At 33.8% G+C, this 15,529-nt stretch overlaps 3 protein-coding genes across 3 annotated transcripts; 1 reads left to right on the forward strand and 2 right to left on the reverse strand.

Annotated features, from left to right (window-relative positions):
* Window positions 1–1,843: 1,843 nt before the first annotated feature.
* LOC123914053 (pentatricopeptide repeat-containing protein At1g11290, chloroplastic) lies at window positions 1,844–4,693 on the reverse strand. The gene has a single exon (XM_045965026.1). The coding sequence runs from the start codon at window positions 4,577–4,579 to the stop codon at window positions 2,150–2,152; it is 2,430 nt and encodes an 809-aa protein (XP_045820982.1). The 5' UTR covers window positions 4,580–4,693; the 3' UTR covers window positions 1,844–2,149.
* A 999-nt stretch (window positions 4,694–5,692) lies between these two features.
* Window positions 5,693–8,923, forward strand: LOC123914054 (pentatricopeptide repeat-containing protein At1g11290, chloroplastic-like). Its single transcript, XM_045965027.1, has 2 exons — window positions 5,693–8,408; window positions 8,545–8,923. Exon 1 carries the CDS (start codon window positions 5,764–5,766, stop codon window positions 8,158–8,160), a length of 2,397 nt encoding a protein of 798 aa, XP_045820983.1. The 5' UTR covers window positions 5,693–5,763; the 3' UTR covers window positions 8,161–8,408; window positions 8,545–8,923.
* Window positions 8,924–9,244: 321 nt separating this feature from the next.
* LOC123915385 (cysteine-rich receptor-like protein kinase 10) lies at window positions 9,245–13,800 on the reverse strand. Its single transcript, XM_045966507.1, has 7 exons — window positions 13,041–13,800; window positions 12,178–12,300; window positions 11,923–12,095; window positions 11,615–11,825; window positions 10,327–10,564; window positions 9,675–9,828; window positions 9,245–9,599 (listed from the first exon to the last, which is right to left on the reverse strand). The coding sequence occupies exons 1-7, from the start codon at window positions 13,798–13,800 to the stop codon at window positions 9,285–9,287; spliced, it is 1,974 nt and encodes a 657-aa protein (XP_045822463.1). The 3' UTR covers window positions 9,245–9,284.
* Between the last annotated feature and the right edge of the window lie 1,729 nt (window positions 13,801–15,529).

Raw genomic sequence — 15,529 nt, forward strand, 5'->3', positions numbered from 1 at the left:
CTTATATTTACAATGCAAATTAGTGATATTAATAAAGAATATATTTAGAAAAAGAATAATAATTGCGTTTAAAAATTTGTGGAGAGTCTTATATTTAGAGAAAAATTAAACTTTTTTTTTATAAAAAATTCCTATAAGTAGAGACGGAGGATTAATTAATTAAGTTAATTTGATATAGTTATAAAATTTTAAGAAATCTAAAATATAATAATTACGAATATATAAACATATAATATTTATTTAAGTGATTTTTTTTATAGACTATTTAAATGATTATTATTTAATTTTTTTGGTAAGTAAGTGATTATTTGATTTGACATAAACATTCGAACAAATATTTGTTTTTATTTTTTAACGAGATTTTTTTTTTTCAATTCGATACATCTCTCAAAAATAATTCACACACATAACTGAGAGCGCCACCTCATTATAATGTGAGGGGAACTAAAAAAATACGTTGACTTTTGTGAAATCCTATTTATAGAAGAAGAGCGACTATATAGTTTACATGCATGGAGACAAATGTCAAAAGAAATACCTTTTCCAAAAAAAATGTCAAAAGAAATACATGCAACATGACAAATGGTAAATGAATTATATGCATTAATACAACAACTATACTATACGGGCCCGTTTGGTGCGCAGGATAGCATAGTGACAGGATATGATATAAAACAGGATAAGGATAGGATAGGATAACAGCAGGATAACAGTTATACTCAGGTATCATATCCTGTGTTTGGTGCACACAGGATAACAAACATGATAACTATTATATTTTGTTTTTAATACATACTTGCTCATAATAATATGATAAGATATATAACATATTCAATTGACAAAATTACTCTTGTAAAACAATTGTTATTTTTTTAAAATTATTTTGTAATACTTTGAATTTTATAAATAAAAAATATAAATAAGTAATCAAATAACTTTATATAATAATCATTTTACTTTAAAATAAAAAATATAAATCAGTTTCCTATTTGTCAATTTTTTAATAATCATTTTACTTTAAAATATTATAATTTTAGTAAAATTTTGATTTTTTTAGAATATATAAATTACAAAATTACGCATGTGAGAAAATCACATATATATTTAAAAATTAATTATTTTATTATTTATATTTTATTAATTTTATTTTATGTATTTTAAAATATATTTTATAAAATAAATCAATAATTTTTTTTTTCTTATCCTATCCTGCTGGTAACCCAGCTCAAATTCAGGATAAGAATTATAACTAGAGAGACAGGATAGGATAAGCTTCAGGATTAACTTATCATATCCTGCTGTATCACCAAACACTGGATTGCGGCAGGATATGATACAATTATCATATCCTGTCTCTTATCCTGTGCACCAAACGGGCCCTACAAGTATGATATATGCAACAAATCATATGCATCTCATGTACTAAGCCATGTGTATTACATGCAAGATGTTAATGGATGGATCCTATACAATAAATAGGTTTGGATGACCTTAAGAAAAACATCAATTTCTAACAAAAGACTCACTCCTAAAGAACATATATATTCTATAAATATAATAACAATGGAGACATCAAGAAAATATCCTCTAACAATAGCATTTGTTTTGGCTTTTCTTATCATTGCATCAGGTCTAAATTAAGTGTTTTTCATGAATTGTCTTTTAAATTTTCACTTCATCCAATTTACTCATATATTCTCTCATATTTCATATGCAATATTTGTTCATATTTGTGTGTATTGTTTCTGTATGTAGATATGCACAAGGAAACACAAGCCAGTAGAGTGAGTAAGGATCCCAACGAAGATTATTGTAATACAACTGCCGATTGTGAAGGTAAAGATTGCGAAAAAGAGGAACTTCCCTATTGTGTTCACGGTGAATGTGTATGTATGCCTTCACCGACCAATGTATAGATGATTCACCACCAGCCCAGTCATTTACAAATTGAGTAATAAAATATTGTGCAACAAAATTGAATAGATAACAATTTCAGAGGACCAAGAAAATACAACTGAACATCTTTCAGGATCAAACTGCATATTTCCTAAAAAATTATACAACTGAATCTGATAGTTACAGGCCACTGATTCAACAGGGCACTATAAATCTATAATCGTCTATGAGAGTAACAATGGCGTCAATCATTTTACCAGTAATCCCCGCAAGAACATCTTCCATTCTTAAAATGATGGAACCTTTGTAAATCGCGTACTATAATTTCCCTACCAGTTACAAGTGAAATGTACTTCGTTGCCTCGTGGCAATCACCACAAACTCTTAGATTCTTCCTTATATGTATTGTTGTACCAGGTCTTGTATTCAAAAGTCCAAATGCAATAGCAAGCCTCTCACTATGGCTACTAACCAATTGTTCTTTCACGTCTTCTTCCACGTCGTGAATTGAATCGTTGTCAGGAACATAACCAGCAGCCCTGATCTCGTCTCCGAGAGTCTCGAGATAAGCGTAGATTCTTTTCGATTGAGGATGATTTGTACCTCCTGAGTAGAACGTGTGAACTTCGTTTCTCCATTCAACCAAACTACAACCGGGAGTTTTGTGGAGACCCTTTTTCTCCATGGCTGTTCTCACCTCGGCCACTTTGTCCCACATTGAAGCAGAGGAATACATGTTTGCAAGCAGTGCATAATAGCCACCTTCATCCGGATTTAACTCAAATAATTTGTCAGCGGCTTTCTCGCCCAATTTGACATTTTTATGAATTTTGCAAGCACCTAGCATTGCACCAAAAACAGTAATCCCTGGTTTGATAGGCATCTCGTGAATAAACTTCCAAGCATCGTCTAACTTGCCGGCACGACCAAGTAGATCCACCATGGCACCATAGTGATCCATGGAAGGCTTCAAGCCGTAATCTTCCTTCATGATTTTGAAATAGTAGAGACCCTCTTCCACAAAACCTGAGTGACTGCATGCTGAAATAACAGAGAGAAACGTTATATCATTTGGCTTAATAGAAGCTTCGTTCTGCATATCATCAAAGAGATCTAGAGCTGCTTTTCCAAGGCCATGTGTTCCATATCCATCTATCATAGCATTCCATGTTATCACATGCCGTTCATCCATTGTGTCAAAAATCTCTCTTGCAGTTTCGATGGCTCCACATTTTGCGTACATGTCAACGAGAGCAGTAGCAACAAAGACATTTTTGTCCATATTTGTTCTCATTGCAAGTCCATGAATCCACTTAGCTTGCCGGGTGACCGATAAATCTGCTAGAGCAGTAATCACACTCACAAACGTAAAGGAATCGGGTTTAATGCCTTGAGATTGCATCGTACAGAATAGATTCAAAGCTTCATTTACACAACCATTCTGTGCATAACCTAAAATCATGGCATTCCATGTGACATCTGTTTTCCCTTTCAAATTTTCAAATATCGAAGCTGCAATATCAGTTCTCTTACACTTCGAATACATAGATATCAAAGAATTGATAACTGCAACATTAGAACCAAGTTTCATCTGATCCAATAATCTGTGAACAAATCTCCCCCGTTCAAGATCGCCTAAATTAGAGCAAGCATGCAAAGCACCCATGATAGTAACATTTGTAGGCTCCACCTTTTCTTCCAACATCTTCAAAAAAGTTGAGAACGCTTCTTCAGATTGGCCATTCTGCGCAAGACCATCAATCATGGTGTTCCACGAAACAACAGTCTTGCTGCTCATCCTCTGAAAAACCAACCTCCCAGTCTCAACCGACCCACACTTAAAGTACATATCAAGAAGTGCGGTTGAAAGATTAACCATAGATTCAAATCCCGATCTAATAGCATAACCATGAATCGACATACCAATTCTCAAACCCTTAATATCAGCCACAGCCGGCAAAACACTAACCAAAGTAATCCAATCCGGCTTCTGACCATCCTCCTGCATATCCAAAACCAAATTCAAAGCCTTTCTAGCATACCCATTCTGCGCAAACCCCGAAACAACCGTATTCCAAGAAACCAAATCTTTATGCAGCATTCTATCGAACATCTTATACGCATCATCAATCTTTCTACATTTCGCATACAAATTAACAACAGCAGTCATGGCAATCAAATTTGACTGAAACCCATTAGCAATCATCATTCCATGAATCTCCCTACCCTTTCTATAATCCAAATTCTCACCACACAAATGCAACAAATAACTAAAATCATAAACAACAGGCTTAACCTCATCATTTTGCATCCTATTATAAAACTTCAAAGAATCACATAAAGTAGAGTTTTTTGCATACCCTTTAAGCATAGTATGATAAAGAACATCAATTTTTTGTTCAACAGGTTCAAAAACACGAGATGCTTCATTTATGCTACCAAATTTGCAGAACAAGCTAACAAGTTTGGTTTGAAATAAGTGTTCATTATAGAAGCCACTTTTGATGATTAGGGGAAGTATTTGATGAAGCTCTTTCATGGAAGTGCAGAGTTCTAAGAGAATTGCTGATGGGTGTCTATAGACATGAGTTGGGATGAAGATTCTTTGGTATAAAGGGGTTGTTGTTTTGGAGATATTGTGAAGTGGTGGAGTTTTGTGTAGTGCTAAGAGGTTAGAGCTCATTCTTCTTCAATCTATGTCTCACTATAGATTCATTTGGAAAGGTACCAAATTGGTTGGATTCGTGCTTTTTTTTCAAACATGGTATCATATATTGTTATATCTTCATATAACATTATTATCATAAATAATAATTTGTCAAAATGTTAAGAATAAAAAATCATCGTAATAATATCATTAGTTAATGAATTTATTGAGCTTAAGTGGTTAATGAACTTCACCAAAAATGACGGATTTTGGGAGAATTGGGGTTTGATTTCTGGGTGGAACAATTTCTTGGCAAGCTTTACTTACCTCGCGGCCGAACTCTGGACTATTAAGGTCTCTTTCCCCTAGGAACCAGAAGGTTATAAACCAAAAAAATCATCGTAATAATATCAATAGTTAGTTGGTCAGTGATGATTATTGCTAGACTTGGTAGGGAGGTACATAGTTCGATACCCGCAACTACGATCAGGAGGGGGCTGGAACCACTTGATGCCACAACATAATTGATCTTCGAACTAAGATTAAACGGTTCAGTAGGCTGGATACTAGTCGTGAAAAAAAATAAAAAATCATCGTAATAATTTTAGTTAAATACTAATTTTTAGTGTTAAATTAATCTTTCATATTTAAAATTAGCGAATCATCTAAAAAATAAAAACGGATGTATTCGTCCTTACAAAATTTCCTGATTTATTTTGATTTTTATCTCTATTGCAAAATAAAAGTTGTGGTTTACAAATTCGAGGAATCTCGAATGTAACATAAATGACAACTGGGCGAAAAGAGCATAACTTAAATACTAACAATACAAATAGTATGTAACGTAAATGATATTCATAAAAAAAAAAATACTCAAAAGATAAAAATGTTCAGATAAAAGTGTTTGATAAAAGTGTTTGATGTGGTATTTAAGTTATAAGGTTCTTCCACATATTGAATTAGCCTTTGAAATTTAAATCTCCTCATATGCTTAAGTCCTAACTTTCATTGAGAGTCGGACCACAAAAATGACTATCTATAGGTTGGATTGAGGTGTTCCATAGATTGAGTACTCATTTAATAGGACAATTGCGTAATTTTACCTTAAAAAAACATTAGATTCTTCTTGGATAATAAACAAGATAAAATATGTAACAGGACTTAATAACGAATAACGACCCTTAACTCACTCACACTGTCTTTAAGGAAACAGAAAAAGAATGTTGCAACCCTTTGCTCTAAACCCTTCAACCTTACCCAACACAACAACAACCACTCATTTCTACAAAACAAACACACACCCTTCACTTACACTCTTAGACCACTGCACTTCCACAAAACACCTTCATCAAATCCTTCCCCTCATCATTAAAACCGGTCTCTACAATGACCATTTGTTTCACAACAAGCTCATAAACTTGTTCTTCAAATATGGCACCATCAATGAAGCACTTCATGTATTTGAGACTGTTGAACACAAAAAAGATGCTCTTTACCATACTATGCTTAAAGGGTATGCAAAAAACTCAACTTTATGTGATACTTTGTGTTTTTATCTTAGGATGCAAAATGATGAGGTTATGCCTGTGGTGTATGATTTTGCTTATTTATTGCAATTGTGTGGGAAAAAATTGGAACTTGAAAAGGGTAGAGAGATTCATGGACAAGTGATAGTTAATGGGTTTGAGTATAATTTGTTTTCGATGATTGGTGTTATGAATTTTTATGTGAAATGTGGGGAGATCGATGATGCGTATAGAGTGTTTGAGAGAATGTCGGAGAAGGATTTGGTATCTTGGACTAGTTTGGTTGCGGGATATGCGCAGAATGGTTTTCATGAGAGAGCTTTGGATTTGTTTTTTCAGATGCAGGAAGGTGACTTAAAGCCGGATTCTGTTGCATTGGCTAGTGTTTTGCCTGCTGTGGCGGATTTAAAGGATTTGAGAATCGGAAGGTCGATTCATGGTTATGCTCTCAGATTAGGATTTGAGTCTAAGGTTAGTTTTACAAATGCGCTTTTGGATATGTACTTCAAATGCGGGTGTGAAAGGACTGCAAGGTTGATTTTTGAGAGGATGAACAATAAGTGTGTTGTTTCGTGGAATACGATCATTGATGGTTATGCACAAGTTGGAAAATCTGAAGAAGCGTGTGCTACTTTTATGAAGATGTTGGATGAAGGAGTTGAACCTACACGAGTTGCGGTGATGGCTGCTTTGCATGCTTGTGCTGATTTAGGTGATCTTGAGCGAGGAAGATTTGTTCATAAATTAGTGATTCAGAAGAAACTTGATTTTGAAGTGCCAGTTATGAACTCTTTAATATCGATGTATTCGAAGTGTAAGAGGGTTGATGTTGCTGCCTCAATCTTCGATAATTTGAAGAAGAAAACAAATGTCACGTGGAATGCCATGATATTAGGTTATGCTCAAAATGGCTGTGTTAACGAGGCTCTAAGTCTGTTCTATATGATGCAATCTAAAGACATTAAATCTGACTGTTTTACTTTAGTGGCCGTAATTACTGCTCTAGCAAATTTATCGGTTACCCGGAAGGCTAAGTGGGTTCATGGACTTGCAATAAGAACTTATATGAACAATAATGTCTTTGTCTCTACTGCTCTCGTTGACACATATGCAAAATGTGGAGCCATTCAAACTGCGAGGAAGCTTTTTGACATGATGCAAGAGAGACATGTGATAACATGGAACACGATGATCGATGGATATGGGACACATGGCCATGGAAAAGAAGCTCTTGATCTCTTTAACGATATGCAGAACGAATCTGTTATGCCAAATGATACCACATTTCTTTCTGTTATCTCAGCTTGTAGTCACTCGGGTCTCGTGGAAGAGGGACTCCATTTCTTCCGAAGCATGAAGGAAGATTATGGCTTGGAGCCTGCAATGGATCACTATAGTGCTTTCGTTGATCTCCTTGGACGTGCCGGCAAGCTGGATGATGCTTGGAATTTTATTCAGGAGATGCCTATCAAACCAGGGATTACTGTTTTAGGGGCAATGTTAGGTGCTTGCAAAATTCATAACAACGTCGAATTGGGTGAAAAAGCTGCAGACAAATTATTTGAGTTAGATCCAGATGACGGTGGGTATCATGTGCTTCTTGCAAACATGTATGCCTCTGCTTCAATGTGGGACAAAGTGGCCAAGGTGAGAATAGCCATGGAGAAAAAGGGGCTCCAGAAAACTCCAGGCTGCAGTTTAGTGGAGCTGAGAAATGAAGTTCATGCATTCTACTCAGGAAGTACGAATCATCCTCAATCTAAAAGAATCTATGCTTTTCTTGAGGCTCTTGGAGATAAGATCAGGGATGCTGGTTATGTGCCGGATACCGATTCAATTCATGACGTGGAAGAAGACGTGAAGGAGCAATTGCTTAGTAGTCATAGTGAGAGGCTTGCCATTGCATTTGGACTTTTGAATACAAGCCCTGGTACAACAATACATGTAAGGAAGAATCTAAGAGTTTGTGGTGATTGCCATGATGCCACCAAGTACATGTCACTTGTGACAGGAAGGGAAATTATAGTGCGAGATTTACGTAGGTTCCATCATTTTAAGAATGGAATATGTTCTTGTGGTGATTATTGGTGAATCAATTAGAACAAGCATTCATTAGGGATAGAGAACTAACAAGGCTGTCTCCTATCACTGTTCAGACTCTATATATTCTATGATCCTACCTAACAACCAAATTGATCAAAACTTGCTCAAGGCGCTGTCTAAAATGGACATGATATACCAGGTGGCTTCTATGGTGAGGTGGAATGCAAGACCAAAGTTATCAGAATCAAACTGGAGCATGACTTGTTAACATTAGCCTAGACTGATTATGGGACGAGGTAAAGCCATAAAGGACCTAAGCAATTGATTGCAAAGTTAATAGTTTATTGGAAAGTATTACAAGATATTGTTGCTCATGTACTGGGCGATTTGATTAACTGATAAAGGTTCTCTTCTTTCTCATTCACATTTCAGGTTAGTAATCAAGAAATAGTGGATATTGCTCGTCATTTTTGGGTGGGGAGCAACAACTAACCGCGATATTTATAAGCTTCATTAGTAGAAGAGAAGACGGAGATGCCTTTAATTGGTATGTACTGTCAGTGTAAAAAGTTTTACGCATGAATCTAAACACATATTACCACAGATATTTTATGAACTAATATGAAAAAGTTGTATAGTATTGAGATGTGATTGGATGTCCGTGTAATTGTTTTTGGAAATATCTATACCTATCTAGGCTCTAATAATACTAGTTGTTTTGTTTGTCAAAAAAAATACTAGTTGTTTTGTTGAAATATTTTCTATATACCTAGAAAGAAATCATGTAGATATCGAACTACAACATATTTAAAGAAATCATGTAGAAGAGAATTGCTGATGAGAAAGAACTTTGCTTTACGGCTTTACCTGAAAAGTGTGTTTAGTATGTAAACTGCCTAATGATCAACAGTTTAAAAAATTTATCAAATGAGGGTAGCGACTTCTCATCGGACCTCAAATGGATAGCCCAACATAATATAAGTCAGTTACAAAACCAGCCCAATAACATATAAGCCATATCAAATACATATAGATAGATTTTCAAAATCCAGAACAATTTTTTTCACCAATAATTTATGTAATCTTACTAAACATTATTCTGTATTTCTAGTAAATTATAGTTTTTCTGAATTGTATAAAGCTAAGAAGCAAAACATGTCCATTTATATTGATCATCTAGGCATCACTTCGGATAGGGTTAATTCATTGACAGTGACAGAGGTAGAAGCATTTGATGAAGTCCCTCTTTCAATTGTGCTTGTAGTCCTTACAACAGAAAAAGATGGACATATAGGACTGGGAAGAGTCACGTTGTCGCTTCCGAGCATGTGAACAACACTTGACATTGTAGGTCTATCAGCTGCATTATCTTGTACACACAATAGGCCAATCTGTATACACTTCAAAACTTCACTAGGCACATAAGAGTTTTCTATCAACGGATCCACCAATTCTAAACCTTTTCCTTCACTCCATAAGTTCCATGCCTATAATTGTTGATACATTTCATTTTAGTTATAAGTAAGAGAAAAATGAATCCAAGCATAAATTACGAAACCTACATATGTGAGAAGGCTTTGGCCACGCTCTGAAAGGTAGAATTTTTTGTTGTTCCTTTGTCCACTGATGATCTCCAACAAAAGAACACCAAAGCTGAAAACATCTGACTTTATGGAAAACAAGCCTTCGATAACATATTCTGGAGCCATGTATCCACTGCTCAAAACCAATAAGAACATAACACATCAGCAAAAAAAATCCTTAATGAGAAAATGTTTTTAAATAGAGCTTTTCATATTGAGGCGTACAATTTTTATTAGAGTGACAGAAGAAAATAAAAACTAGAAACATTATGAATTCAAATAGTGTAGATTCAAGCTTAAAATGTGATGCTATGTGGTTATATATACTCATGTAATCCTTGTAATGAAGTATGCAATACAAGAATGCATAGTATGTGTCGAAAATTCTGCCTCCATTGCGGTCCACCCCTATCCGCCTAATTGCGGCATTTTGTTTTCCTTCATTGCAGCCTCCAACACCTTCATTGTGTTGGGTGTGAATGGGTGGATTTAGTCCCTGTGTAGTGTTTATAAAGATTGGACATTCCTCCCCTTATAAGCCGGTTTTTTATGATTGAGTTAAGCTCAATCCACATTCTAATAGTATGCATACTTGTCCAATGAAATAAAAGCAAAATTAGTTTATACTTACTAAGTTCCGACAACTCTAACTGTATTTGCTTCCCCCTGGTCTCCTCCAAATGATCTTGCAAGTCCAAAGTCTGAGATTTTTGGATTCATTTCATGATCTAACAGTATATTGCTAGCTTTCAAGTCTCTATGAATAACCCTGAGTCTAGAGTCCTCATGAAGATACAGAAGCCCTTTAGCAATTCCATTAATAATGTTTAGTCGTTGTTTCCAGTCCAACTGTGCACCCTTTACAGTATCTACAGTACAATTTAAAGCAATACAAGTCTAATAAATATGACGAAATTTTCCATAAATACATCATTCTGATACACTGTTTGAAAGGAATTTAATATGGAAAACTTGTTTTCTGTGTTGATTCTGTCATATGCAAATGCAAGTCAGATACTTGGTGTTAAAATAACATGCAAAGGTGTTTTGAAAGGTTGGTTTTCTATATCAAGATTGCTTACACCTCGGTTATCTAATTTTCCCCCATTTGGTGTGAAAACCATAAATTTGTGAGTTAAGGTGTATGTTTTAATATCTATTCTGTTTTAGCTTATTTGACTTTGACTTCAAGAATATATGTTTCTGTTTAGGTATGAGCTTTAATTTTCTGTGTGGAAAAACTTGTGAGAAGTGAATTTGGGAATAGTGTGATTAGTTCACTTACAACTAATTTGTCCAAAACAATCCCGATGCTTCCTATAACCATATTATTAAGCTTAACACATGTATAAACATATTAATACTTAGAAAAGCTAGTTTGGAAAGGTCACATATCCCAATGTTCAGAACAACAACCCAATGTTGTCTAATAGCGTCTATGGAGATATCGCTATATCGTAGCGGAATCAACTAATCGCTATTACTACGTAATACACTATTTAGTCCAAAGTGTTGTCAAATAGCTGCTATAGCTGCTATAGCGGCGTTATAGCACGGTAAGGGTAGCAAGATTTGAACAAACCGCTATTTTCCGCAATCTGTGGTTGCAACAATCCATAACCTTCACCTAAAGATTTAGGTTCTTAAAAGATACCTAAATTGGACCAATATAGCTCATTTTAGACCTACTAGTTGCAATTGAAGTCTTCAAAGAAACAACTTAGGGGCTGTTGCAGAAATCATAGTTCGGTAAGAGTTTGAACCTATGTTTTGGCATACATCTTTCATAATACTAAAACTAATATTCATGTTTTATCCGTTCTTCTCTTTCATGCTTTATGTATTAAGACTGTGATTGATCAGTTCAAAAGAAAAAGAAAAGTAATAACCTGTGCTTTCGTTGTTTGAGAGTGTTGTACCGCGTAACTGGAAATCAAGGCTTGAATTACGCAAGTATTCATAGATAAGAAGCTTTTCATTTTGCTTAATGCAGCAAGCCAATAGTCTCACAAGGTTTCGATGCTGCAATTTGGCAATCAGCATTACTTCATTCTTGAATTCCTCCACGCCCTGTACCGAAGTTTTCGAAAGTCTTTTAACAGCAATTTCCCTTCCATCTGCTAAAACACCCTAAACATTTTTCCCAAATATCTTAGTAAGAATTTCACAAGAGGTAAAATCAAACAAAAAAATATAATGTATCTTGTATGATATCCTAATATATTACCTTGTAGACAGTTCCAAATCCACCTTCCCCCAATTTACATTTATCAGAAAAATTATTAGTACTTTTTAGAATAGTACTTAGAGGCATCATAGGTAGGTCAGTATTCACATTCTCCTCATTGTTACTCTGATCTTGAGAAAACATTGCATCAAGGATTTGCATCTCTTTTTCATCTGAAAATATTAAAAATTATCATACATATACAGGTAAATTGATAGCCTCAGCTTAAAAAACTGTTTGAGAGTTAGTGCTTACCTTTTTTCCGTTCTAAGCTCCTGTAATAGTATCTGCTGAAAGCCAATAACGCTACCGCTATTGTTGCGGTTACAACAATGATTATTATTTGAATCAATGACCTTGTTTCACCCCTTTCTTTGGCTGCATTAACAAGACATGACAAGGTGATGTAGTTGTGATAAAATGTTGAGTAAAATTGAAACACTTATTAATATTGTGCCGTGTAAAACTAATTTGTTTTGTGTTTGCATTTGTTTTTCGGGTTAGCATAAGGAGATTCAAATATACTAAAACAAATTTATAATAATCTTATTTGATAGAATTAAGTAAATCCGTCAATATTCCCAACTTTCTAGATTACTTTTAATATTTGTAGATTATACAGCTTCCGAGGTTAATGCGAATCAATTCGGCATTCAATGTATTTATTGTAAAGTTGTAACCAGCTATAAATTCAAGTTGTGTGATCTGATTTCGACACATAAAGTTAAATGCTTTTGAAAACTCGGAGGCCATACGACAATTTCGATGTTAAGTCATTGTTACCAGAAATGCAGTTTAGGTATAGAAGATGTCATTGAATTGGAATTTCTGTGTGTCTAGCTCAGATAACAACTTGTATTTATAATGGTGTTACCATAAATACATTGAATGTGTAATTGATTAGCACTAGCCTATGAAGATTAATAGTCTCGGAAAATTAACAATCTAGGGAACTGTATGGTCTACGAATATTTACCGGTTTACTTAATATTTTTAACAGATACATTACTAGGACATTGCAGTAAAATTGTTACAAATTCTTAAACATCAATGCAAGATATAGGGCTATAAATATTCAATCTTTGCATCTTATAGAACTTAAAAAGATGAACTGATACCTTTCTGAGATCCTAGCGCGTCATCTGGTATACCTTTCAAAAGGAATGGCTGAGTTTCATACATAATAACACAACTCGGCGAAAATACACGCCACACTCGCTTCTGCATACAACAATTTTCAACATCGTCGAGCATATTACTCAAACAAGTTCTACATTCCTCTCGAGTAATATCTCTGTTGCATTGCACCCAACCATACCTTCTTTGAGTACCATTTATGTTAAACATATGTGTACCGAACATTAAAGGTGTTTGAGATCCCATTTGTATCAAACCATTCATCAAAATCCTTGCATCACTATCAAATTCACCGACACTAGTAAAATTCTGTGTTTTATCAAACATAGGAATCCTCGGTCTTACAGCTAATTTGCCGAAGAAATTCTTGTTTGAGTACCTCAGAAGACAAAAGGGACACCAAAAAATAGCTGATGCATTATTCGGGCATACCTTCTTTATCAATTTGCTGGAATATTGAATGCATGAATTGCAAAGGGTAGCGTTCGCATCCCCACGACAGAAGTATAGTCCATAAACCATATCATTTAGATCATTACCTGAAGTTCTGTTACCAAAACCATTGCTGATAGCAGAATCTGATGTTAATACCGATAGCAAATTGTTGAGGTTGGTTTGGTATGTGCTTGAGGGAGGAACAGAAGATTTGTCGACACAAGCATATCTATAATCAAGTGGTTCTGTATAAGCAAAGGGGAAAAAGCATATCAATTTTATGGCAAGTAACCATAGATAGAACATTGTTGAGCTGCTACTACCACCTTGGCTGTTGAAGAGCTTATGTGAAGTTACTGCTAGTGAATCCTTGATTTTGCATTAATAACAGAAGTGATACCTGCGCGTTGCACGAGTTTGGCACGAGTTTGATTATATTCGATATATTTATTTTTTTTAATAATTTATAACACGAGAAAAAGGGGTATACACTGTCAATGTAAACTTGTTTTAAGTTGGCGTTGAGTATTGGACAAATATCTTGGAAAAATGTAAAATGATGATTTTTTATTGGACGGTGGTGTAACATTTTACACCGTTGGCGTATCTGTGTTAAACTCTCTTATAACAGTTACCTTTAATGAAGTGTACAAATTTGTTTGTCAATTCAATGAACAAACTATGAAAATATGTTGAGAAATAAAATTGTAGAAAATTTCAAACACCAAAACAATATTGTGAGACATTTTTCTTTGTGGACCCCACAAATCCTTTTTCTCTTCCGCAAACTTTGGGAATTCGAAGGATTGTCTGCCGTAGAAAAAGCACATGGTTTCATACAATTTTTTATCTTGGCCGTTAGTTTAAGATCGGAAGTCTCTAATTACATATTGGCAAAATCAGCATTAAAAGATCTCAACAATAGATTTTAAATCGGACGGTTCAAATTCATTTTTAAATCGGCATGGTAGATGCACCAAATCCAAAATTTAACTTTGACTTAAACTTAGACCACGTAAGACTCAAGTTTCAACTTTCAAGACACCTCGTTTCTTCGTTATTGTTTCGGAAAAAATAACATAAAAGATTGGAAAATTACTCTTTTTTCTTCTTTTATAATATTTACAAAGTAAATGCCTTCTCTTCCCGTTTAATTGCATACAAAATAAAAATTGAAAATGATAAAATGAACAAAATATTAAATATATCTCAAAATGATGAAAAAATAAATACTTGGTCAAAACACAAAAGAAATTCAAAGTAAAAAATTTGACCAAGAAGTAATTTAAATATAAAATTAATACTTAAAATAGATTATATGCAAACAAAATGATTAAAAAATTTACCTTTTTCTTGATTAGAGACTCTTTCAATAAAAGAAATAGTAAGGGTTCGTTTGGCCCGACTTTTTTTGAACTTAAAAGTTAACTTAAAGCTAAAGTTGAAAATATTGACTTAAAAGATAAAGTTAAAGTTGTTTGGTAGTAAATAAATAGTTAGTAAACACCTTTAAATATTATTAAATGCAACAATCTTTTAATTTTTTAAAAGGCCATAATAATCAAGTATTAATACACTTATAAGTAAAATATTATTTAAATACTACCATTTCATTTTATTTATTGTCAATTTTATACTGTTATTTAAATATTAACATTTCATTTGTTAATAAAAATATAATGTAACATGTAGGGATGCTCAAATCCAAACCAATCTAAAATAAAAATCGCAAACCGATCCAAAAAAACCGAAAACCGCAAAAAATCGAATATTTTTGGATGTGTTTGGATTTTCTTTTGTGAAAACCGCTAGATCGAATTTCGGATTGATTTTTCAAAACCGAACTAAATCGCACATATATTTTAATCCTTATTTATCTTTTTATCATTATGAATATATATTGCATTTCCCTATTTTTTGTTTATTTTAAATTTTGTTAATATCCTATTTTTTGTTTATTTTAAATTTTGTTAATATTGTTTGTTAGTTTAATTTATTTTATTTTTTACCTTTCGATATGTTTCTAATATAATTG

The sequence above is a fragment of the Trifolium pratense genome, linkage group LG3 (assembly GCF_020283565.1).
Source record: "Trifolium pratense cultivar HEN17-A07 linkage group LG3, ARS_RC_1.1, whole genome shotgun sequence".
Classification (NCBI taxonomy): domain Eukaryota; kingdom Viridiplantae; phylum Streptophyta; class Magnoliopsida; order Fabales; family Fabaceae; genus Trifolium; species Trifolium pratense.

Bases quoted from the DNA above. Each gene is read 5' to 3' on its own strand.
- LOC123915385 (XM_045966507.1), bottom strand. From the start codon at position 13,800: ATGTTCTATCTATGGTTACTTGCCATAAAATTGATATGCTTTTTCCCC. The intron at 9,829-10,326 runs GTAAGTATAAAC...GGTTTTGAGCAG, and splicing joins GTTAGAGTTGTCGGAACTTA to TGGATACATGGCTCCAGAAT. The intron at 9,600-9,674 runs GTAGGTTTCGTA...CAACAATTATAG, and splicing joins GCCAAAGCCTTCTCACATAT to GCATGGAACTTATGGAGTGA.
- LOC123914053 (XM_045965026.1), bottom strand. From the start codon at position 4,579: ATGAGCTCTAACCTCTTAGCACTACACAAAACTCCACCACTTCACAAT.
- LOC123914054 (XM_045965027.1), top strand. From the start codon at position 5,764: ATGTTGCAACCCTTTGCTCTAAACCCTTCAACCTTACCCAACACAACA.